This window comes from Caretta caretta, chromosome 13 (assembly GCF_965140235.1).
Source record: "Caretta caretta isolate rCarCar2 chromosome 13, rCarCar1.hap1, whole genome shotgun sequence".
NCBI lineage: Eukaryota > Metazoa > Chordata > Testudines > Cheloniidae > Caretta > Caretta caretta.
This window is the reverse complement of record NC_134218.1, coordinates 7304429-7329992: the sequence shown is the minus strand read 5'-3', so window position 1 is coordinate 7329992 and position 25564 is coordinate 7304429. Positions and strand designations below refer to the sequence as shown.

At 35.6% G+C, this 25564-nt stretch overlaps 1 protein-coding gene across 8 annotated transcripts in view; it reads right to left on the bottom strand.

The window, feature by feature from the left end:
- The window catches only part of DIDO1 (death inducer-obliterator 1), an 88565-nt gene that overhangs the window by 5744 nt on the left and 57257 nt on the right, over positions 1–25564 (bottom strand). For 5 of the 8 annotated variants that reach the window (XM_048819382.2, XM_048819381.2, XM_048819385.2 and 2 more), the window contains 9 exons: positions 21023–21488; positions 19994–20153; positions 19136–19252; positions 18779–18886; positions 17976–18111; positions 16688–17225; positions 15618–15771; positions 12741–12830; positions 11029–11224 (listed from right to left, as the gene is read on the bottom strand). In XM_048819382.2, coding sequence (XP_048675339.2) covers positions 11029–11224; positions 12741–12830; positions 15618–15771; positions 16688–17225; positions 17976–18111; positions 18779–18886; positions 19136–19252; positions 19994–20153; positions 21023–21488 — 1965 coding nt within the window. Of the gene's footprint in view, positions 1–6910; positions 10723–11028; positions 11225–12740; positions 12831–15617; positions 15772–16687; positions 17226–17975; positions 18112–18778; positions 18887–19135; positions 19253–19993; positions 20154–21022; positions 21489–25564 lie in introns of those variants that run through there. The other 3 variants (XM_048819391.2, XM_048819390.2, XM_048819393.2) reach the window with 3 other exon arrangements.

Genomic DNA, 25564 nt, shown 5'->3' with positions numbered 1-25564 from the left:
CATGCATTCAGTACATCTAAGTAACAATAAAAAAATGCAAAGAATTATTATTAAAACATTAGTCTCATGCCATTTGAATATTTCCAACTGTTTTCTACAGTACATTGAGAATATGGTAACTTTGTCTATAACAGCACATTTTTTAAAAGAGGTCAAAATTGTGTTTAGCTTCAAAGGAAAATGCTTAATAAAAAGACTCATATAACTAGCATAGTAAATTATCAAAGAGAAAGACGGACTATATAAATATTAAGATACGTCCACATTTTTTTTTTTTTACTCTAAATGATAATCATACGCTTAAAGCTGTTTATTCTTGTTAACAGCGTACTGGTATTAGATTAGCTTCAAAACCTTAGTTGAGATGTGTTTAATAAGTAAATAGTAACAGTACTAAATCATTTCCTCGTTGAAAATTCTTTGGTAATTTCAGCTCATTTTAAGATGAAGCTATTTTTTAAAAAGAGAAGCATAATAAAAGCAAGGAAGCTGGAGGCTCACTAGCATATTATACCAAGCCCTACCAAGCAAGTTAAGGGTAAAGTAGAGATGAAGTTTGGTATTCATGGAGGTATAAAAGAAAATACTTTAAAAACTGATGTGAAAATTCTACCAGAAATATGATCTGTACTGTGGAACAGCCCTTTGGACATTTTACAATAAGACACCAATTATCTGGATCACTGAGCCAACTCCAGATATGTTTAAATAATTAGAACACAATTAGGAACATAAGTTCACAGTTTATTAGATGAAGACTTTCAGACAGAGGGTAGGTATGGATAATCTGGAGCCTATACATTGTACATATGTGTTTCAGTCATGAATGTCTGGATTATTATCGTTTTAGCTGTATTATGACAGTACCTATTGGGACTGGGATTCCATTATGCTGGTGTTGTACAAACACATCGCAAGACAAAGTCATTGTCCCAAAGGGTTTACAATTTAATTTAAGAGACACAAGTGAATGCAGAACACACTAAAAAGGGGATAGGAGAGGCAGGACAAAGAGTATCAGAAAATCATGTGTGTACATAAATTCGCTATTGCACAATTTGATTCCAAGTAATTTTAATAAATATATGTAAATATTAGTAAACTCCAATGGGCTTCTTTGTAGCATTACCTGTGGGCAATTTCCTGTAGTCTTCATAGTAAAAACAGATCTTGAGGAGAGGATAAGTGGCAATATGGATCAGTTTGGAGAGGGCATTCCAAGATGGGGTGACATGGAAGAAAGCTTTAAGATGCTTGTGAGATAAATGGACAAACAGGAGTATGGGTCTGGCAGAACAGAGGACAATGTGATGTACAACCCTTCCGTAATTGAACGTTAACCATTTAGGGCATGGTGCTCCAGCTCTTACATAGGTGAGTAGTCTCATTTAGGTGAGTAATCCTATTAGTAAAGGCTTCAGGATCAGGTCATTAGGAAAGCACATGCTAGATTGACAGGAAGATTTTATGATATAAAGACTTCTTTTTCTTCTGCTTCACACTATCTTATTTAATTCTATTCTCCCCTCCCTATGCACACAACTTCAATTGATACTTGGGGAGGTTAATCAAATGAACACAGGATAGAGGGCAATGAAAAAAACTCATTAACATGCCTCTGGTTATAAATGTAATGTATACAAGCATTCAGATTTTTGTGTGTGTACTGTAAAACTGAAAAGTACTTCCTTAAGTAACATAATGGCGTAAAAATCTAGAAAGCTCTGTGATTATATTTAAAGTCTTTCTAGAACACTTGTGAGCGTGTATAATAGCATATTGTGAGGACTAATGTAATCTAGTATATTTAAAACAGTTTTTTTATGATGGTACTATGGTTTTAAATTTCTAATTTTGTTCTTCAAATGTAGCAGGGGAACAGTTTTCTTCAAACTCTTGCCTCTTTTTCTTGGGCTGATGAGAGTCTCCTTTAAGTCTTCTACTGAGGTGGATGTCGCATATTTCAGTCAACTGATACTGTTGTCCACATCACACCCACACATGGAAAAATTTATATTTTGCTTTCAGTATTTTCAAAATTATCCTGTGTGATATTCCTAGGCTTCAGACTAACAACCCATTTTGTCAAACATTCATCCTTCAGCAACAACTGAGGCTCTTGTGCTTATCGTAACTATATGGAGGCAGGCATTCCTCAAAGGACATCACTGCTAAAATTAACAAATTAAAGCAAGAGAATTTAAAATCTTACCATGAGTCTGCTGTCAATTGTGGGAGAAACAGCACTAATCTAAAAACTCTGAATACTTCTGAGGGCAACTGGTAAATGTACAGTGAATCTGTTTTAAGTGAATACCCAAGCAACCTGCAAAAATTGGTTGCGCACTAAAAGTGGTTTTTATAGAAAAAAATTGTAATGAAAATCTTGAGGCTACTCTACAGTGATTGTTTAAAAGAACTGGTTAGCTACTGGAAGTGGTACTTAGCATAGGGTTAAGTGTATTGAAAAACACAGTGTTCTCTTCTAACAGAATTTAAATGAAAGTTTTATAGAATTCAGACAAACCTACATGCCTTGATTCGTGAACTCACCCAGTTTTCTCAAGTATTGCTGCTTGTATGGTATGTAACCCCTCTTGTTTTGTGAGAACATGGCTCGGCACAATACCAGTTTGCATGAGCTACATCAACCCAATTGCTTGTAAAATGTGGAGAGTTAAAGTCCCACAGTTTAGATGTTTTTTTTTTTTTTAAACCGGGGATTTTGTTTGACCCATTATATTATTATAAACATTCCTTTATTTTGATTTTTGTAATAAATACTGCGCTCCATTTATGTGAATTCAGTGTCATAGGAATATTACTCAGACATAAATTTAGGGTTTCACAAACACTATGTTTTCTTCCCCCTCTTCCATAAATTTATTTTAAATGAGATAAACTTAAAATAAACTTAAATCAGTCATAGGAAAGGAGAGGCAAGCTGCACTGGAAGACACTGGGACTTGCAGATAATCTGAATTTTCCAGTTGAAAAAAAGATCACATGGGTATTGAGGTGGGATGGGATCAGGTAGGTTAGAAACTAAACGTACAGCATTCTCTTGGGGAAAGATCTTAGCAATCTTTGGTCAGTCCAAAAACAACCTATCTTGCACTCAACAGCTGACTTTAAGCAGCAGCAGTTCTGATGAGTCTGGGTATCAGGAATGTAGCAAGAGACCATTTTAGCCCCATTTAAAATTAATTACAAAATTTATTAGATAAACTCAGGGATTTGCTTGGTTAAGGATTCCCTCTATTTTATTATCTCCTATAACTGCATCGTTCAAAAGTAGAGCTAGTGAAATAGGAAAATACCCCTGATTTGTGAATGTTTGTGGATATAAATGTTGAGTTTGGTTCACTATGAATTGAGGGGTCAATTTCTTATTTGCAAGTATTTGGATGACCATTATGTAGTCATGTAAATGTTGACAAATCCTGAAACTTTCACCAACTTTTATTTGTCCAAAAATCCTTATTAGGAGTTTGCTCTTCTTTTGTCTTTAAAGTTTCAGTTATCTAATCAGGACCAGAGACAATGCCTTGTGACTTAAGTGACCAGTCACAACACAAATTAAAAACACTGAATAATCTACTCGTTTAAAAAAAAAAAAACAACCCTCCTAGGATGGAAAATATCCAGTATAACTACCTGGTGAAGCAGAAATTAAGATCTGTTTGCAAACTAGTGATTAACTAAAAAGGGGTCAAAAACTGTAATGAAATATTTGATACAAATATTTCAACCAGCTCTAGTCAAAAAACTAATAGCATTCAAAAACTTCATAAAATGTATTTTAAATATTTACCTCAATAAATCAGAGCTGTCTACAGCTTGATAATAGTCCTAATCCATGATTATCTACTTTGATATTGTAATTTAACAATAGTTCATATCAAATTGTACATAACCCTTGCCTTTCAATTATCGTATATTCCAAATTTCAGCAAAATAGGAATTTTTTAAGTTTGTAATCAAAACTATGCTAGCATCTCATTTACATAAATTTTCATGAACCCAGGCCAAAAAGTTACTCTTGTATCCAGAAGTGGTCTGATTTTGAAAGGTGCTACGCACTTACAGCAACTGTTGAATTCAAAGGGATTTGGGAGTGACCAGCACTTCTAAAGATCAGACAACTTCTATGTAGATGTCCAAATATTGCTTTAAGTGTCTAATTTGAGGAACCAAGTTTTGAAAATGTTGACCCCCCATTCTCAAACTAATCCCTAACAGCTGGTTTTCATGTGGTAAGGCATTTTAAAAGTGCTGTAAACTAACATAACAAAATGAATTTAGTAGGTATATTTTAATGATGAATTAATTTTATATATATATAAAAAGGTGTTTATCCCACTACATGTTTGAAGCCCAGCTGCTGATTTTGTTAAACTGTGGCCATAGAAATACAGGATATGCTAAATGCTCATTTCCCCATATGCTTGCCTTTCTACTCCTTACGTACATCTTTTACAACACATTTTTTAAAATTTGTTTAGACCACAAGATATGTTACTCTTACTTGCAAATTAAACTCTCACTTGTAGCATGTTAGATAATTCAAAACTGCCACTGGAGTTTTGTTCTCGGTTTTAAAGTACGCACTGACACAGTAGGTTAAAATATACTTGCTGAATGGAATAGTCTTCTTTTTCTATGATGAATATTTGTGCCATCTTCCTCCACTGTCTTTAATATATCTGCTGGGATGAAAGAGTCTACTTCTACATAAAGATACACCTAATGATATTATTCCAACTATTGTAAAGATTTATCTTTTTAGAAGTCTGATATTCAGGTGTTTCAGTGCACTATAAGTGGAAAGATTTAGCAGAGAAATTATCTGTATTCTTCCACATTTTCAGAAAAAATATTTACCATTGTAATTGATCAAATCGATATGCCAACATTTATGCAGTGTTTTCTACGGGGACAGAATACATTGTTTTTTCATTAAAGTGAATCTACTTTAAATTAATAAGGATTTCATGTCACATTCTCCCAGGAAAACTATAGAACTTTGAATCAGAGATGTAGAAGTGGATAAAAACTGTATCAATCAGCAATTATTCATCCTTTGATAGCAGGAGTTTCAGTGTCAGGTTTGGAGAAGGTTCGGAGTGGAGTTCCACTGATGTTCATTCTGGTTCCATTACTATTTGCTGTTTTCATTATCAACATGACAGATGGATGTGTGAATACATTAATATTTACAGACAATACAAAAAAAGACAGGAGAGTTAAAAAATACTATATTACAAAAGAAATCAAAATGAAGCAAGTTTAGTGCGGCAAGAACAAAATTACATATAGGGTGGGAGAAAACTGAGGCCAAGTCGTAGGGGCACAGAGAAGAATTTGTGGGGAGTATTATAATGAAGTCAACACAACATAGTTGCTACACAGGGTTGTATTGTGGCCGTTAGCATGTAGATAGAAAAAAAAATCAGAAGAGTCATTTCAGTTCCACCCAGAACTCAGCACGAGCCTTGTGTCAGCTTTAGACACTAGATTTTAAGAAAAACCACAAATTGGATAGAGTACACAGAACAACAACTGAAGTGAGACTTTTGAAGAAAGTAACTACATTCAGTCCACAGTAAAATGTAAAAAAACCTGAAGGAAGACATAGTATCGTAATTATGTAAAAGGGGTGATATGACAAAGCCAAGGAGTAATTTTCCCCCCATCAATTAAGGAGAACCAAAAAAAAAAAAAAAAAAAGGAGTAATGGGGTTATGTTGCAGCAAAACTTATGTTTATAAATTCAAAAAGACCAATAAAATAAGCATCTAGCACACTGGGATCTTGGTCCATGAGTAGGGCCCCTTTGACACTAAAATAATTTTAAAAATATTGTGTAATCACCGTCACTACAGATTCAAGGTCAAATTTGTCACCAATCTTGGATGATTCAAGGATAATTAAATCAATCCTGCCACACTGCAGCAGGTCGGACTAAGTGATCCAGCTGATGTCCCTCTTTCCAAAAAAGAGAAAAAACAAAAAAAAAAAATCCATGAATAAGTCACCAAAAAAGTGAACAATCATACAGAAAAAATGCAAGTGTTTCCACTGAACACAGTGTTCTGACATGTCATTATTAATTGATGATTTGTTTTCCTCCTTTAGATTTGTGCACTTGGTGAACTAAAATGTAATGGAAAGGAAGCATGTTATGTGACAGCATAGTCCAGCAGATAGGGTGTAGGAGTCAGGAGACCTAGGCTCTATTCCAGCTCAGCCACTAAACTCAGTGTGTAACCTTAGATAAGTCATATATCTTCTTTGTGCTTTTCCCATCTGTAAAATAGGGATGATTGTACTTACCCTACTTGGAAAACTGCTTTGAGATCTACAGATGAAAAGTGCTAATTTGTGTGCGAGAGTCATTCAGACTATATTTAGGGATGATACAGTGAAAGACAGTAAATTCCTACTGGAATAACCTGGAACTGCCAGCTGATAATACTTCAGATACTATAGTATTTTGATGAATATATCTAATGGACATATCCCCATTTTCCCTCAATTTTTAAATCCCAATTAAATGCAAGAAAATGGATGTGAAAGTTTTTCATGAAGCAATAGGTACAATTGTAGTTTAGAAGTCATCAGTTTCATTTTGTCAGTCCACCACAAACAGAAGAGAAATTTATATTTCTACTTGTATAATGAAACTCTTCGGCACAGTTCTAATATCTTCTAGCTAGGATTTTTGAAACGGTGGTAGAAAAAGGTTTTATGTTTACTATATCATCTACTTATTGCTTGCTCACTTATATTTGTATTTTGCTTAACAGATTTCTGATATGTTCCGGTTTCTTGTTAAACTGTAATTGAAGGTACAGTGAGACTGTTACGCAACATCTACGAAAACAGTTATATTTAAAGAGACAATGACCACTTTCCATAAAATACTTTTATTGACTATGAAGAAAAAGAAAGCAGTAAATTCCATCTGATATTACTTGAAAATGTGGATTACAATGTTTTTGCAGTGGTATTGATACATATACACATACACAGAAGAACAGAGAAAAAGCGAATGCCTGAAAAAATTAAATATTCCTTTACTGTATTTTAGTTTTAAAATATTAATGCAATTAAGCACGGTTATGAAACAAACACTGAACTATCAGTTCACACTTGCTAGGGATGTCTGGTAGCAGAAGTCTAAGTTGGAGGTTCTTTTATTTAAACCATATGCCCTCCCTATCATTCAGACCTAAAAGTGGGATCTGCACTTAACATCTCTTTTCATCTAAAGCATATAATATTTTCAGATTCTCTATAGCAGAGGTGGCCAAACTGTGGCTCGCGAGCCACATGTGGCTCTTTTACCATTAAAGTGCTGCTCACGGAGCCCTTGGCCTGCCCCACACCCAATCTCCACCTACCAGACTTGGGGGAGGAGAGAAGCTCAGGACCTTTACCTTGCAGCGGGGTAGGGGTGTCTGCCCAGTGCGGAGGGAGGGGTCTCAGGGCTTCAGCCCCATGAGAAACACCTGCCGGGGCTCGGGGCTTTAGCAGGAGCAGGGCTGACGCCCTGATCCCATCATGTGCCTCCCGCAGAGCTGAAGCCTCAAGCTCCAGCAGGTGCACCCTTGCTCTCGAACTTCTGAAGATTGTCGTATGCGGCTCGGAGGGTCAGTAAGTTTAGCCACCCCGATCTATAGTTTTGATTCCGGTAATTCTAGGTTTAAAGCCATGCTGTAAATAATTAGCTAAAAATGTTGGACTAACATAGTTAGCAATGCCAATTAATTTAGTCTGATACCCCCCAAAAAAGTTTTAATTTTACACATAAAGTAGAAGAGCAATGATACTTCAAAGAAACAATTAGAAAATCCTTTCTGACCTGCAGAAGTTAGGTGGTTAGTAGAGTAAGAGCTTCATGAGTGTCAAACTGATATAATTCCCTTCCTAACACTTCTTTTTTAATAAACTGATGCCACAAAGCATATTGGCCCACTAAAGCAGAAAAGGGAAAGTCAAAACTCTTCCAATGCAGTTATCATGGACTATTTAAAAGAGGGAAAATGGCTGAAATAGTATAGTTTGCATTTGCAAAATTGTTGTATTACTTCCAATTAAGGCATAACCATCCATTAGTAAGAAAATGCATGTCACTGTATATACTTCAAGAGAGAAGCACATACAGGGCAGGAAACAGAAATACGTACATACAAGTGAAAATCTTTTAACCAGTAATATGTTGTATGCTATGAAAACAAAGCCAATCCTTTCAAAGTAGTTGATACTGGTCATTTGGACACTCCCAGGTATAGAATCTGATACAATCTTTTGGCCAGTAGTGATATGCAGTCAGGATCATTGGCTATGGAATTCTTTTGCTTACAGTTACTATCTTTGCCCATTTTCAAGTACATTTCTTTTGCTGAAGAGAGGTCATTCTAAGATTCCCTCATTTCACCCCTTACTTCACCACCACCAAATGAAGGCCCTGGTGGCAGATGCAATTCCCTCTGGAGTCCAACACCATCATGTTAGATTCGTATACTTGAAATCACAAAAAGTACACCCCTTCCTCAAGAAACTGTGTATTGTTTTTTATAACACTCCAACCTTTGCTGGCATGGAAAAATCAGCAGACACATCTGTACCATATAAAAATTCAAATGATTAACAAAAGTAAAAGGCCCAGATTTTCAAAAGTAACTAGTGATTTTGGATGCCCAACATCAGACACCTTAAAGGGCCTGATTTTCAGAAAGTGGTGTTAAAATTAGGCCCCTTGAGTGTCTAGTTCAGAAACCTAAACTGAGGTACTCAAATCATTCATCACTTTTGAAAATCTTGGTCAACTCTTCCCCCCCTCACACACACAAAAAAATAGCCAACCAACCTTTTAATACGATATTTGTGAAGGGACAGATGTTCTAGAAAAATAATGTTGATTTTAAAAATCAATAGCTGGTTGCAATTTCCATGTATTTTATCCACGGTATGCCTTAATTCTAGTATTTGAGAAAGATTTAATTTTAGAATTTAGAAATGTAACCTTTGTCCGACTAGAGCCTAATCAATTTGTGAACTTGTCTTGGGTATAATTCACTCCAGTGCAGAAGGCCAACACAAGGCCCATATGTGATATCTGCAAGTTCCTACTAAGAAGATTTAAAAGCATTGATTTATCCACATTTGCCAGATTCTCAAGAGCAGGGACAACTAACTAAAATTAACTGAAAAAGGAAACTTACAAAGCTAGACAAAAATCAAAAGTCAAACAAAGCAGGTACTAGGCGTAGATTATTTAAGTGCTCCCCTAAGATATGTTTAAATGCACTACAAAAGACTGTGGGCTCCTTCGGGCTGACTGATGGGCCAGTCCTATTCCTCTTGTTCATCATGGTCCCCAGTGGAAGTGTAGGAATTTTTTTTGTGCTAAGAAGAATGGTCAAATGGTTAGGTTGACAGCCTGGGACTCCAGAGATCCAGATTCAGTTCCCTGATTCAGAGATTTTGTGTGTGACCTTGGGCACATGACTTGGTGCCTCTGTTACTCAGTTCCCCAGCTGTAAAATAGGGACAACAGTGCTTCCCCTACCTCACAGAGGCCTAGTGAGGATAAATACATTAAACGTTGTGAGGTGTTCAAATACTACAATAATGGGGACCACATAAGTACCTGATAGGTAGGAACAGACAGTGCCCCTTCAGCTGCAGTCCAAGAATGGGGACCAGTAGTATGCCCCCTTCATGGATGGTTACACAGCTAGCATTTCTTCCCCACTCTCTTAAGGCTGGGAATCTTCAGAACAGGCTTAAGATGGTGTGGGAGAGACAGGAAGGGAGTGACACCAAATTATTTTTTTTTTTTTTTTTTACACTTGGCACAAACAGCTCGCCCAAATATGAAATACTCCATTATTTGTGTTTAATGAGGTTTGTTTGAGAACATTTTATTGTTTAGTTGGGTCCTAATCCTATGAGCATATGGAAGTTGAGGACATTCAGCTTTTCAAGAAAGGAGCTCAGCACACTGCAGGATCTGGTCTTGGATGCTCATTCTTTAAAGCATTTTTTAAAAACACCAGAACAACAACTGAGTGTTGCCTGGATCTCAACTCACACTCTTTTAGCCTCTTGATCTGCTACCTTGTGTCAAAAACAAATTTTTGTTTAGAGACTGAATTTATGCTCCTCCTTCATCCTCAGTTTTAGAAGACATCAAATTCAAGTCAGTATAAAAGCGCTATCTGAAGGATGAATTCACACACCCCTCATTCTTACTTCTTCACTCAGTCATCAGGCCTACCACACAGGCAGAGGAGCAAACTGAAGCTGAACTTTACTCTCCCCTCCTCCCCCATTTTATTTTATAAAATGGAATGAAAGAAAATGTATATGAGAATGATCAGGATTGTGATAATGTAATCTTCCTACACCCAATTATAACTATCCATTGTGCAGCTAAACTACATTCCTATGGAGTGGGAAAATGGCTTTTTTTTTTTTAAACCAAGCCAGTCTTCAACATTTTGTGATTTAGCTGGAGTTTCCTATACCCATTAGAACACAAGCGCGCAGGAAAAAAGTCATAGTTAGAGTGAGATGATGATGCTGTGAAGTTGTAGCAAACGTTACCTTTCATCTGAGTAGATATCTTGATTCCTGTGCTTTCCAAAGTTGGAATTTCCTGCTGGCTTTGTGCTGATGTGTTGGCAGTGGTGTTTTTATAGAATGATTGATCTATATACCAAGTTTTATGGATAAATTCATGCTCATAATAATGGGTAAGCCAACCCTACTGCAGAAAGGACTGTATTGATTACAGGTTATTTAATCTTTGGGGCAAAGAGTTTACTTATTGCTACTCCCAAATTACAGGTTTCATTTTTACAACTATTTTTACATAATGAACTATTTTTCCATTGGAACTTACTTGAGGGCATGTATTACACCTAAAATCAGTAACATCATTTGTCTTGGTTAGAATGTTTGAAATTATGATTTAATTTTGGGTACCATTTAGCCCCCCACAAAGTATGTGCTTACCTGGTCCCTCAAAGGGCAAGAGTTTGGATGGAATTGGGTCCTTAGCACTCAGCGGGATCAGGTAGAGGTCCTTGACGTGTCTGTTGTTATTAGCTACAACACCAAAACGACCACGACTGCTAAAATAGGAGTAGAGAGAAATATAGGCAACTTCCTCTTCTTCTGTTGCAGGGTGGAAACGAATCAAGCACAGTTCCTACAATACAAAAGTACAAGGGGAAATTGTTGATCTGGTGCTAAACTGGCAAATGAAGTGCTAAATGGGATGTTACCACATTGGAAAGTACTTCACTTTTCATTTAAAAAACCCAATATTCTATAAATTGTGGCAATAATCAACACCAATTGTCTACATTAGGGCAATACTATAATTGAAAGGAATATCACTGTGCCTAAAACTATTATTTTAAATTAAAAATAGAATTAGTTTTAAGCCCTACACAATTTTGAAAACAAACATTAGTTGTGTATCTTGCATCTAAATATTGCCTCTTAACAAATTAGTAGTCTGAGCATTCCAGCAATACTGAAGAAGGGAATACTCTTACTGTGATGCATCATGACAGATATTAACATTGTAATGCATGGATTTTCCATTTCCATCAGTGTTTTTAATAGTAAAGCCTCTTGCCTACATTACATAATCACTTTGTCCCCTTTTAAAATTGTATATAAATATTTAACACTAAAGAATTAAATTCTCTTGGTTCACTTGGTACACTCATTTACTCACAAAAGAGCAGTAAGTAAGGCATTTGAGCCATTCAACATTGTAGAGGATCAAAATGGTTAATATGCTCAAACTACACAAATTTACATTTTTCTTCAGTAAATCCAATTTAAAAACTTTAACTTTTAAATGTTTTCACTGGATTCCTGGGCATCATCTCAGATAATATTGGAGGTTTAGCAATTAAAACTATATCAGAATTGCCAATAAAGACAAGTGCAAAGTACTACATTTAGGAAGGAAAAATCAAATATGCAATGGGGAATAACAGACTAGGTGGTAGTAGTGCTGAAAAAGGATCTGGGAATATAGTGGATTACAAATTGAATAGGAGTCAACAATGTAATGCAGTTGCGAAAAAGGCCACTATAATTATGGCATGTATTAACAGGACTTGTCGTAAGCACGTCATGGGAGGTAACTGTGCTGCTCTAGTCAGCACTGCTGAGGCCTCAGCTGGAGTACTGTGCTGAATTCTGGACACCACTCTTTAGGAAAGATGTGGACAAATTGGAGAGACTTCAGAGAAAAGTAACAAAAATGATAAAAGGTTTAGAACCTCTGACCTATGGGAAAGCTTAAAAAACATGGGCATGGGGGGGGCCTGATAACGGTCTTCAAATATGTTACTGGTTGTTATAAAGAGGATGATGATCAACTCTCCATGTCCATGTAAGAAGTAATGGGCTTAATCTGCAGCATGGGAGATTTAGGTTAGATATTAGAAAAAACTTTATAAGGGTAGTTAAGCACTAGAATAGGCTTCCAAGAGAGGTTGTAGAATCCCCATCACTGGAGGTTTTTACAAACAGGGTGGGCAAACACCTGTCAAGTATGGTCTACATCAATTTGGTTCTGCCTCAGTACAGGGGGATGGACTTGATAACTTCTTAAGGTCTCTTCCAGACCTACATTTCTAGGATTACGTTTTATAAGATTAGTTTTCTTCTTCACTGCTATACAGAGGATTTTAAGTGAGTACCTTAGAAAGGGAAGATTTGAGTTTGCCAACATAATCCCAGACTGTCTTCGGTGAGATCCTCCCACCAATATGAATTGTATCTGGTAAATCCTAAACAAGAAGTATTACACGGTAATATGAGAAAGCATCATAAACACACAATATGTTGTTAAAAAGCAATGCAGATTGCCCTATCCCAATAGCCTATTGGAGGCTACACTCCAGGAAGAGGAGGCTATAACATTATAATATTTATTTCTTAACTGCAAGGTGAGTGTAGTTATTGAACATTACTGGGAGGGTGACAGTATATTACAAGGAAAAAGGCAGTCCAGAATGACTGTGAAAGTTGAAGGACTTCCATATGCACCATTAGCTAAATCTGCTCATTTGCTTTGCTTTGGGCAGGTAAGCACCAATTTTTATACACAAGTGAATTTTTTAACACCCTAATTCCCAGTATAGCAGTATAAATTATTTTCCTTACTTGCAATTTAACAGAATGTTATGCCCCATGAATACGAGCCATGTGTGTTTAGTTAGGTTCTCTCAGTCAGAATGCTACAGGAAATTTTAGCAGTACAAATACTGTAAGTGATTACCACTATGGCTCCCATATTACAACTAAAAATAATAAAGTCATGACCTAAACACACATTTATATTCATATATAAAATATAATATAAATACCCTCATAAAATGTGCTTTAAAAAGGGAGAAAGTTTCCAATCTGTTTTTATATTAACAAATGTACACTTTTTTGTAACATCAGGTCACTCAAATCTGCATACTCCCAGAAATAAAATATCCCTCCACCATTTGTTTTTAATCAATATAAAATAATAAAAAGTGCAATATCCCACTTCTCAGAGGCCCATATAAATTGCCAAAGAGGATCAGACCAGTGGTCCATCTAATCTAACACCAGAAGATCATACTTCTCAAACCTGGCCTGAAAAATATTTTTTCTTAAATTATGTCTCTAAGAAAGTTTTAAGCAGAGTCCATTTTTAAAACTGCTGCTTTTTTCTTGCCAAGAGTGTCTTAAGACAGTCACAGATACCCAATTCAGGTACTGAAGCCAAAACAAGGCCATTTTTAGCTCTTAGAGGACCCTAAGGATTCTGAAGCCTTTTAATAACTAAGTAATTCTTAAGGTTTTTAAAATGGGCTTCTTGTTTTAGAACTACAGAACTTGTTCCAAAAAGAATTACCATAAAAAAATGTTATATTTTTTTTTAAATGTGAAGTCTCTATTTTGAGTGGAACAACAGTTTGTCTGAACATATGCACACATTGCCATATACTTAGGGTTTCGGATTTGAGGTATTTGGTGATGATAACCAATAAAATCCATCCAATGCAAAAGAGAACAAATTTATACATAAATAAAAAAATGAAAGTAGTGTTTATCGAATAAACACCAGAAAAACACTGGATAGGATTACTGAGTACTAAGGGCTTGTCTACTCAAAGCAGTGATGTGAACTATGGGGGGATTATTTTTAAAGTGCACTGTGTGGCACATTAAGTGGTCTATGTAGACCTTGTGGGTGCGCACTATAGTTTCCCTTGTGCACTTTAAAATAGTGCTATTTGAAACAGTACTATCTTACAATACACTAGGAAACATTCCAAAGTATATGTTATTGTAATGAGTAATTTATATATTCATTACTCAATACCGTGTATCCAACAGACAACATGGAAAAAACCCTGATTTTGGACAGATACATAAAACTAAAGAATTGTTACAAATAACTCCCCAAAATGACATCTCTAAACCCTGAAAAACAGAAGCCCTACATATATTATATATTTAAAAGTCTGACTGCCAAGAGTCAGAAAGATAAAAAACAACACTGAAAGCTGGACTTACTGGATCTACAACAGAAATTTTCCAACTTTAGTGGGAGCCACATAGACAGCTGAGACTTAATCCAATGTTCACTGAAGTCAGTGAGTGTCTTTCTGTTGACTTCAGTGAGCACTGGATCCAGTCCCAGTGGCCTGATTTCTAGGTGCAGGGTGGGATTTTCAAAAGTTTCCAAAATTGGCCTAACTCTGTTCCCAAGGAATTCAATAGTAAAACTCCCACTGACTTCAGTGGGAGCAGAGTTAGGCCAATGCCAAGTGTTTTTGAAAATCCTACCCATATGGTTTGATATTACAGGTGCAAAGGAAAGCAGGTTTAAGACATCAGTCTTAACTTTACAGTTTTTGTTGTCCCCTAGAAAGGGGAGATTATAATGCGGGGAAAAAAACTGGTTCCTTAACAGAAAACAGCTAGTTTTTGTTCAGTGCAGTACACGAAAATATTTTTAAAAGGTAAAAGATGCATTGCTTCACATTATAATTGCTATTCTAAAAGTATTATGTAAGTATTTTGTTTATGTATTCAAATATAAAGCTATTTTTATACCTGCTACCAGTATTTAAAAAGCTCAGAAATGGTTTTGCACAAAGTGCCCATAGTGCCAATATTCTAATGTTAAGTTCAGTATTAGAGCGAGGTGAATAATTTAAAAGTAAATTGTTGAATAAACTGTTCAAAAATATTGCTTAATAATTTTGACAATTTTTGCAAATATTATTTGACCATCTGTAGTCAGTATCAGAACTGTCTGCTTGTTTTATACCAAATAGATACCCACCATATGCTCAGCAGTGACAGTTGTGTTGTAAAATATCAACTACTTTATTCATGGTTAAAATGCTTCCTACCTCCAAAACTTTCACACTGGCATACTGAGCCAACAGATAGTTTTTCCTTTTAGTAAAGTGATGCCATTTAGTGTTGTTATAATTTCAGTGTAGCAATATTTAACAAGTGACCTGAACCTTCGTAACAAGCGAAAAATATAGATATATTCTATACATACAAACATCTGTTCTAACCTCACTAAGATATTCAAAACACCCAGAGACAGGATATGCTTTAGTGACAAACTTGGCCACACTTTGCATGTTAATAAATCCTTTCCAAATGGTACTGAGACGAGAGAGAAAGAGGGAAGTATCTCCATCCTGAGGGGATCGTGACTCTGTGATGCTGCAAAACAAAATCGGGGGAGAGAAAAAGGTTAGAAATGACACTTTCCCTTCTTTCTTCTGCCTCCCCCCACTCCTCAAATATTTAGGCATTTTAAACAAGTGAATAGATATTCTGAGAAAATTTAAACATCTAATTGCTACTCAGAATCCAAATAAGTGACAAATTGACCATATTATAAATTATCTAAATTATGCTTGGAAATTAACTGAATCCTGGTGAAAGAATGCAAGGAGCTACTGAAAATAAAAGCATATATGCAGAGACAGGGAATGAAGGGTACTGTGAGAGACATATTTTGTAGAGTCAGGCTAGCAATGTGATTATATTATCTCAGACTCTATAGTAAATTTAAGCATCTTCCACTAAGTGAGTGAATGATACTGTATGTATGAAAACATCCTCATGGTAAAGAACTAAATATGACTATAAATTATAACTGACTTTGAAAAAAACAAAAACAAAAAAATTTCATCCAAATTATAGGATATGTTTGTTTTCCCTGTTATGCATATTGAATGTAAGTGACCCTTGTCCTTTTACTAAATGGATCAATTAGTGAGACAATTTCCAACCACCCCCAAAATGAAGTCTAAGAACGTTTTAATTTTAGGATGAAATTCTGCTCTTAGCTATACCAATGTAAATTTGGAGTAATTCCACTGGTTTTCTCTATTTATACTAAAGTTTATATACCCATTATCTCACATTCATAACACCCTTTACTTTTAATGTAGGCAGAGTATGACATTTGGAGAGGAAAAATGAGGGGATGATAAATCAAAAGATTTTTTGCGTGAGGACATATTTTAAAATCTGAACTGCCTTTCTTCTTAATATAGAAAAAATCATATTATTGGTAGAAAATAGTAATGTCAAAGGCTCAGGAGATTGGTTTACTATAAAATGTACGCACTTGATATTTGGTGACGGAGGAACTGTCAAATATCTTGGATCTGGTGAGGATGATGGTTTTGTTAATATTGATTTAGGAGCTGTTAAAACAGGTTTTGATGTTTCCTGTCTGGATTCCACCATGGAAACTTTGTCAGGTGCAGGGCTGGAATGCAATGCTGAGGTCACAGTACCAGATGAACTGCTCATTGCCGTTCTGGGGTCCCTGCCAGATACAGTTACTGTTGTGACAACTCCTGCAATGCAAGAGGTAGGATAAATGGAGACCTCTTCAGGCAAAGTAGATTCTGCATTATGCCCCTGTGCTGTAGGAAAGTATGTTGTTTCCAAGACTGACTGAGAGACTGTTTCTGTTACAGAGCCAAGAGTTTCTGTTGCGTTTTCAGATACTGCCTCTGTTTCAGGTGCTGCAGTTGGTGTAGAACTTTCATATTTTGGCTTTACTTCTGGCTTTGATTGCGTCTCCATCTTTTTAGCAGAAGTCATAGACAATTTTGATTTCTTTGGTGCCGGTTCATCATCAGATGCTGAAATCTGACCTTTAAATTAGACAAACAAAAGTTTTATTTATTGTTACTCATATAATAAATCACGCTGGAAAGAAAAACCAAATAATTTATATAACATCTGCAGTGGAGCATTCTTCTCTCTCTCAAAACAGAAAATAAAGTTTACTACCTATACTAAATAAGCAACTAAATAGAGCTAAGGTGGTCTAAATAAAAAAAGATAATTATATCAATTAACTCTACACAACTACAAAAAGGACCAGTTTATTCAATTAACAAGTACTATCAAACGACATGGGCTTTGTCCTAGACTACCGAAGTCAATAGACATCTTCCCACTGACTTCAGTGAATGTTGGACTGGCCCTTTATACATAAGATTTCTTATGTGCAACACTAATTTGACAAAAAGAAAAGAAGTACTTGTGGCACCTTAGAGACTAACAAATTTATTTGAGCATAAGCTTTCGTGAGCTACAGCTCACTTCATTGGATGCATTCAGTGGAAAATACAGTGGGGAGATTTATATACACAGAGAAAATACAGTGGGGAGATTTATATACACAGAGAACATGTGTTCTCTCCCCACTGTATTTTCCACTCATGCATCCGATGAAGTGAGCTGTAGCTCACGAAAGCTTATGCTCAAATAAATTTGTTAGTCTCTAAGGTGCCACAAGTACTCCTTTTCTTTTTGCGGATACAGACTAACATGGCTGCTAACAGTCTCTCAGTCTGAAACTAATTTGACATTATCTCTAAACTGAACATTATGTATACCTGTACAGATTTTGCAGTTCAGGTCAAAAAGATGGGCTCGATGCTGACTTGTTGTGTCCTTTAACATACTACTGAAAATATCCAGAAGGGGAGCACTACTTTTCTCTGGTGCATCTCGGGTTGATTCTTGCTGCTCCTAAAAATGAACAAATGCAAAAACAAATATTACTGGTTGTTCATTAATTTCAAATATATCAAAGCCTTTGGAATCCATAATTTGAATTTTAGTTGTTTTAACAACAAAAACCTTAAAAAGTCATTTGGTCTCATTAGCACCTTTGCAAAGGCATGGCATTTTGAAAACATTCTTCATACATGATCACTTTACCTGTGTTTCTTTTTTCCCCCTCCGTCTTTAGTAAGGACATATCACAGGAAATCAAGAGCTCTCTTTTTTAAGAGTTATTCTGCTCTCATTCCCCATCTGATGTCAAAAATATGTCCTATCAAATCAGAAGTTTTCCCAGCAACCAAACTGTGATATTATCGATTGTGTTTTCATTTGGAAAGTTAGCAGAAAGCATAGATTAACCCTTCAAAAACAAACATCACTTCTAAAAATTACTCTCTTTTTAAAATGAGCATCAAAAGGTAAATATATAGTGTCTGATTTTAAAGAACGTCTGCAGTAGTATGCCCATCATTAAGCTTGGTGCACTCCTAAAATTAAAACGCAAATCCTTGTAAAACACAAATGGTTATTTTACATATTTAGAAACTTTCATTTTTTGGTGAATGGTATGCAGAACTAGTTGACATATTTTCCTCAGTGGTTCAGCACTTAAACAACTGTTTATACCTACATCTGAGTCAGACACTGGTGGAGAATCTTCCATATTTACATCTGGTATATTTTCCTGTTTTATGGCTGACTTCTTGCTTTCATGAGATTTACTTCTTGACTCTGTTATCTAAGAAAAGCATAAAATTATATTCTAACATCAAAAAGCCACATATGTAATTGTATCACTACTTTATACCCTATTACCTATTCTTTCAGTAACCACTGATGGCTACAAAATGTATTGGTCTGCCAAAATTCTCACCCTCAGCAAATCTTAAACTTTTGTGCATGTGACTCTAGAAAGTAGTTTAACAACATCACAAACCCATCAATAATTCCTATGTGAATACATGGTAAACAGAATTACATTACTTACTGATTTGATTGGTTTCTCTTTCCACACAGACAGCTCTTTGGAGAGAAGTTCTTCTGGCTTCATTCTCACTAGCTTTGACAAAGAAATCTCTTCACGAAGAACACGATGGAAAAGTCCCTGAAACAAAAACCTACTTTACTGACATGTTGAAGGATACGAATAGAGTTAGATAACTAGTAAAGGAGATTCTTGCAGAAGAATGAAGTTTATTCCTTAATTTATGAACTCCCTATTAAAAGGTACTAACTAGGTATAAGCAAAATTGAAAAGGCTTAGTACGATCAGATACTAAGGATGAATGGGCATCCAGATGAACAATTTTCTGATCACTAAAAGTAATCCTCCAGTGTAAGGTGAACTGCATTTCCACTACCACTGCCCATGCTAGACCTGTTCTGAGAATAAAAAGGACCTCAGCTTACTCTGCTCTCAAGTCTACATTTTCACAAGCATTCAATTCGTGTTTTAAAAAAATCATCACTCTGGTCATCTCCAGTGAATTTGTGGATCCACTCTGGCTGAAGTCATCCAACGTGTCACACAATGCCAGAAAGGTAGAGAGAGTTGGAATTTCTTGCCACCTTTGCCCAGTATATCATTATAAGCAGTATTGTATTCTGAATCAAAGTAACCAAGCTTTCTAGGAATTAATGAGCCACACACAAAGACATTTTGGATAACTGTATGATAAAATCACTTCTTTTCAGTCAAGATGTGAATAATTTTGGAATAACTTCGGGTAAGTTCTACAGCCTCAAAATTTAGAGCTAGTAGAGTTTTGGAGATGGAAATTAAAACTGTTAGTATCAAAGAGGTTTCATATATTTTAGCATATACCCAGTGTTTAAGAACACAAACCTGATTTTTTGGGTCCTTAAGATTGAACATGATACTGCGATATTTACTCTTATATCGGTTGTCTGTAACTTGAAACAAGTTAAACATTTCCTTTTCAATATTCAGTGCTATCTTGCCCACTTCACTCTCTGTCATGACCAGATCGTCACTATCATTGACTCTGTACAAAATAAAATAAATAAATTATTATACTTCCTCTAAAAACAGCATTGATATTAAATAAGTTTGGCAATTTTAATTGTGAGTAACATCTCAAAAAAAAAAATTGTGAATTCAGTGAGGCTACTCATGCATGAAGTTAATCACATACTTAAATGTTTGCTGGTTCAAGGCCTTAGAGGCAATATTCTCCACACAAGTTATTTTTGTTTTCACTTTTGAAGGGAACTACAATAAGTTAGTTTCCCTACCACTAAAGAGGAAAAGTTAAGATGACATTGTACTTGTTTGTGTAATCTGCTCTGATTTTGTTTTGTTTTTTACTTTAAAACTAATTAGCAATCGTTTGAAATTATGTGGTGCTTTAGTGTTTGTCAATAACTGATTTATTTTTAAATGGTGTGATTACTACTATGGCACAGAACATTTTTTTCTTGGAGGGGGATAGGGGAAGGGGTAAACCTATCCGTCACGCACTTCTATCCTTTGGCAACAGGAAAGTATATTAACCATACTGTATTCTGTATATTTTCTTTAGATTTTAACTTAGTAACAACTGCATTATAAAAGTTTCTATGTTGTGATTTAAGACTTCATATTAAAATTGCCATCATAATACTTCAGGTTTTTTTCCCTGCCCTTTAAGAACATTAACATTCAACTCTGATTCTGTGCATTTGGAATTTTTACCTCTGAATGTGAGATATTACCAAACTTTCTTTACTTCACTTTAATGTTAAGCTTATGTCAACTGTTTCACTTGAAGAATGAAGTCACTGCCTCCTTATCACTGTTAAAGAGCAGTGCAGTCTAAACATTTATTTCAAAGTTTGTTAATGCCTTTACAAAGTAAGTGTGTTGAATTCCCACCTTTTCCATAAAATTTCTTTGAGGGATCGTCGTATATTTTGTCGAATTTGAGAGTTGGGTTGTGATTGAGTGGGGTTAGCTGCTCCTTTTGCTTGTGTGATTGTAGACGTAGCTGAAGTGGAAGACATTGCTGTTTTTCTAAGCCCTCCAGGTAAACTGGAAGACACAACTGATTTTTTGGAAACTGATGGTGAACCGTGAGAAAGAGGTGACTGTTTTGAAGAGGAAACATTGCCTGATGAAAGCCAAGATTTCTTAGGAATTACACCTTTGAAGCTCGCAGCAGAATATTTAGTTGGGTGTTTAGTTAGGGAAGTGCTAGTAAATGATGGGGACTTCTTTGGACCAAGGTTTTTGGACATGGAAGACGTCTGTTTCTCAACTGTAGAAGCTGAAGCAACCCCTTTCTTTGACACTGTAGTAGGTTCTATTGGTTTATCCTCACTCTTCTTCTCTTCCTTCTGAGCTGTTAAAACAAACAGAAAAACAATAAAGATATGGCTATAAAATAATGGCTATGTACAGTAATACCTAACTATACCAAAGAAGCTTTACAAATATATAAAAAAAATTATATTACACTTAGTATCTTCATTCTGCAACAGATTTGATAATTGTATTATTACTTTTGACATTCATTTAGATGGGAGACATCCTCCTAGTAATGAAAACCAGCTATTCATTCAGAAAGAACAGTCTCCAGGAAACAATGCTTCCAGTCTAATTTTCAAACAGGCATCAACTTCAATTTGTCATACAACCTATTACAAGCTCACAATTTCTTTAACTTTCACTGGCTTTATTAAAATAGGAAAAAATGAGCATTGGTATATCTTAGCTTGGTTTGGAATAAATTGAGTATTTAAACACTGGACAGAATATATTCCACACAAAGAGGAGGCTTAATATGGAGATTGAGATTACTTCATTTCAGACAAACTCCTTTAAGATTCTCAAAGAAAAATTATAAGGATACATCACAATGTATACAAAATATTTAAAAAGCTATACCACCCTCAAAGAGTCCAGACATGGGTTTCATTAACAATCAGATATTAATATTCAACTTGCATGACAATGAAAAGACTTCACTGGTGTTTTCTGAACATTTAAATGTACCACATATTACTATTTGAATTAAATAATCAAGCTATAACAATTTACTTAACGCTTATTCCAGTACATATAGTTATTGTCTAGATTTTGTAAATTTGAGAGAACGAATTCACAGTGGCGAAATCATTTCCAAGAGCTTGACTGAATTCTACTAAATTAAACATTGTTTTAAAAAAATCAATTACTTTTCCTTTACACAAACATGATTTAAGGACTGAGTTGTGCACTGTTTGCTGCACTGAGCTTCCATACAGTCTCTCATTCTAATTGCTCCAGTTGAAAGTAAGTGAAATAATCTGACATCTCTAACAAGTTATTAGTAAGTTTTTATTTAACTTTGAGTTTTTCTAATTACCAACCTCTCCCTCTGCCACTGCAAAGCTGTAAGATATTAGACAGGCAATTTGATGTCAGGAAAAGGTATAAGATTATGCAAATGAAGACCCCAATTCTCAACTGTGCTACAACTCCACTTGGGGACATAAGGTGGTGAGAAAGGTGCCCATGCTATAATTCCTGGACCTGATAGGGAAAGATTCTGCACAGCAGGATCAGTAAAATCAGCAAAAGCAGGTAGGGACAGTTTCACATTGGGGTATTACATGCAGAAACATCATTTACAGATAACAATTCTAATAGCTACACCACCATCCTGGATCTTTTATGATATATTGAATAGTCCCTTATGTGAAGGACTGAGGATGTGGGAAATTACTCAGGAACAACTCCTGAAATGTCATTCTATTACTTCCTTCTGAAGGAATGCTGGGAAGACCAAGTTGTGGCTTTGTGCTTCCCCTCTCAGACTAGAAGTAGCTAGACTGGTTAATGTAGACCCTTCTAATGACACAGAACACTTTAAACAAGTAGGACTTCTAAATATAAGATTTAATCAAAGAAGTCAAGTTTACCATAGAGGATTTGGTACACTTCCTGGACCTCTCCCATAGAATGCCCTCAAGACAAGTTATCAGGAGACCCAACACATGTTTTGTTCTTCACCCTTCACACCCAACGCAATAGAATCAGAAAGCAGTGGCAAATTCAGACTCTTAGGATAAATGTTTCCATCTCTTTTGAAATGGACTCCAAGATGTGTAACCTCCTAGGTGAGATAGACTTTTGGACTTGTTTGACACTATGTTGAAAAAGTTCCATTATCTTTAGAGACACAAAGACAGGGCCACACTTTCTTTCGATGGTCTGTTATTACAAAACATCAGAACTCAGGGAACTGATGTTCTAATGAACCAGATGACACAATATTGTAGTTGGAAGTAGCTATTGGCACATGAATGTAAGCATCTTGAAGATCCACAGGCGCCAGATTAGTTACACTTGCTCAGTCAATAATCACATTCCAAGTGACTCCTTCCTGACTCTTGTGGGGCAAAATGTAACCATTTCCAGTCCAGGATGAAACAACTTCCTTTTGACATCTTGAGTGTGATCAAGTGGAATGAATGACTGAATTTCTTCACTGAGTGAACTAGAGTAATTTTTTGTCCTGAAAATGATTCACTGTAACTATTGCTGTCCCATCTTTCAGTGTACTAGGACAATATTAGCCAAAGTGAGGATGTACAGGAACTATGAAATAATAGTAATACGTAATGCTTATATAGACTGGGAGGTGAGGAAAAGGGCCCAACAGTCTAATGTGATGAGCCTTCATTGATGTTGCAATGTAATAAGCTTGCGCCTAACTCTCAAAATTTAGTTCCTTCATTGGTAAAGATTATCTATCTTAGAGGTTTCCATAGTACCTTCTTTGTGGTACGTAAGCACTTCAATAGTACCGAAACATATCTCCAGCCTAGAAACTAGACAGAGAAGGGTTTCCTACCATTTCAGTTTGGCCAAAACAGGTTAATCAGAATTACCGGAAGCAGAAAGCCCAGATGCTTTATTCAACGGTCAGGAGTGTTGGGAACAGGAGAGGCAAATATACCCAAGAGCCATGTATTGATGTAGCTGCAGAAACTAACAATTCCAGCCCTTCTTTCTTCGTTTATTGAACTTCCTGCTCATTTTGAGTACATATCTTTTCTTATTTCTTTCAGTAAAAAGGGACAGAAGCATGTTTTTTTGGTCAGTACAAAGTAAGGCAGAGCACATCTGGGATTTGAAAACAAACTGGGTGAAACCTTGAGTCCTCCTCAGTGCCAAGACTTTTGGGAAATCTGAGCAGTGTTACTATATTACTCATGTGATAACAGTGAATGACTCAGCACTTCCTAACTAGTATATTAGAGTTGTAGAAATAAAATAAAAGACTATTCTGGAGAGAGGTTTGTTTGTATTTGTTATATTTGTAAGTGTTGTGTAGAATATTTAAAAAAAAGGAAGAAGTCATATTTACCAACAGGAGTCTTTTGTATGCAGTTATAAATGGTTCATATTTAGCAACTTTATGCAGGTCTCCCAACGTCGCATTGATTTGTGTAAGGATTTTCAGAATACATATGAAATTCAGTTGTGTGTGTCAGCCCAAAAGCATTTTACCCAACAGAAAATTATGGAAGATTTTATATACTTCTATATCTCAAATATGATTTTTGATCCTGTTGTAGCTTAATATATACTCGTGACCTCATGAATATAAAACATACACAAATACTTTTGCCACCATCATCCTCCCAACCCCCTCTAGCACCATTAGCTTACCATGCTTTGCTTTATGTCTAACTTAGATTGTAAACTTCTTCAGGTACGGATAAGTGATCTGGCTAAACAGTGTGATATGCAAATTATCCAGCTTTATAAAACAAATGAAACAATTCTGACATATGAATGCTGAAGGGATTAATTTTATAGAAATGCCCTAGATATTCAAGGTAAAAATGCACGTAATCCTAACTCAAAGCAGGAAGTTGAACTCAAAATCTTCAACTGCAGTTTTTCTAGGATCCGAGGGGAAAACCTGGAGGAAAGCATCATTCTGTAGTATAACTAGAGTTATCTTCCCCCTTTAAAATATTTTATATTGCAGTTGATCCTATTTTTACACTTCATTTAAAAAATGAACAATCTAAAACCTGATCGTATCAGAAAAATGGCAATTTTATGGGAAATTACGTATTTATTAATAAGACATTACATTTAAAGAAAAATGGCCTCTATCTGCACAGAAATGAAATCCTACAAATTTCAGCCCAAGCAGAGATTAAGTAACTACAGCAATTAGCTCAAAATGGTGAGAAATCTTCTAGTTGTAAAAGAAAGCAATTAAAATAAAGGGCAAAATCCCCCACTGCATCAGTTCAAGCATTCGGACATTATTGAAAGCTTAAGAAGTGTTAAAATTTTTGTCTTCTACTTACAAAGACAGGCGTGGTTAGCTGTTTTTCTAGATTTTGCCCTTTCTGTGGTTCACCTTTTTTTTTTTTTTTTAAATCTGATTTTGCTGAGGAAGATACTGCCTCC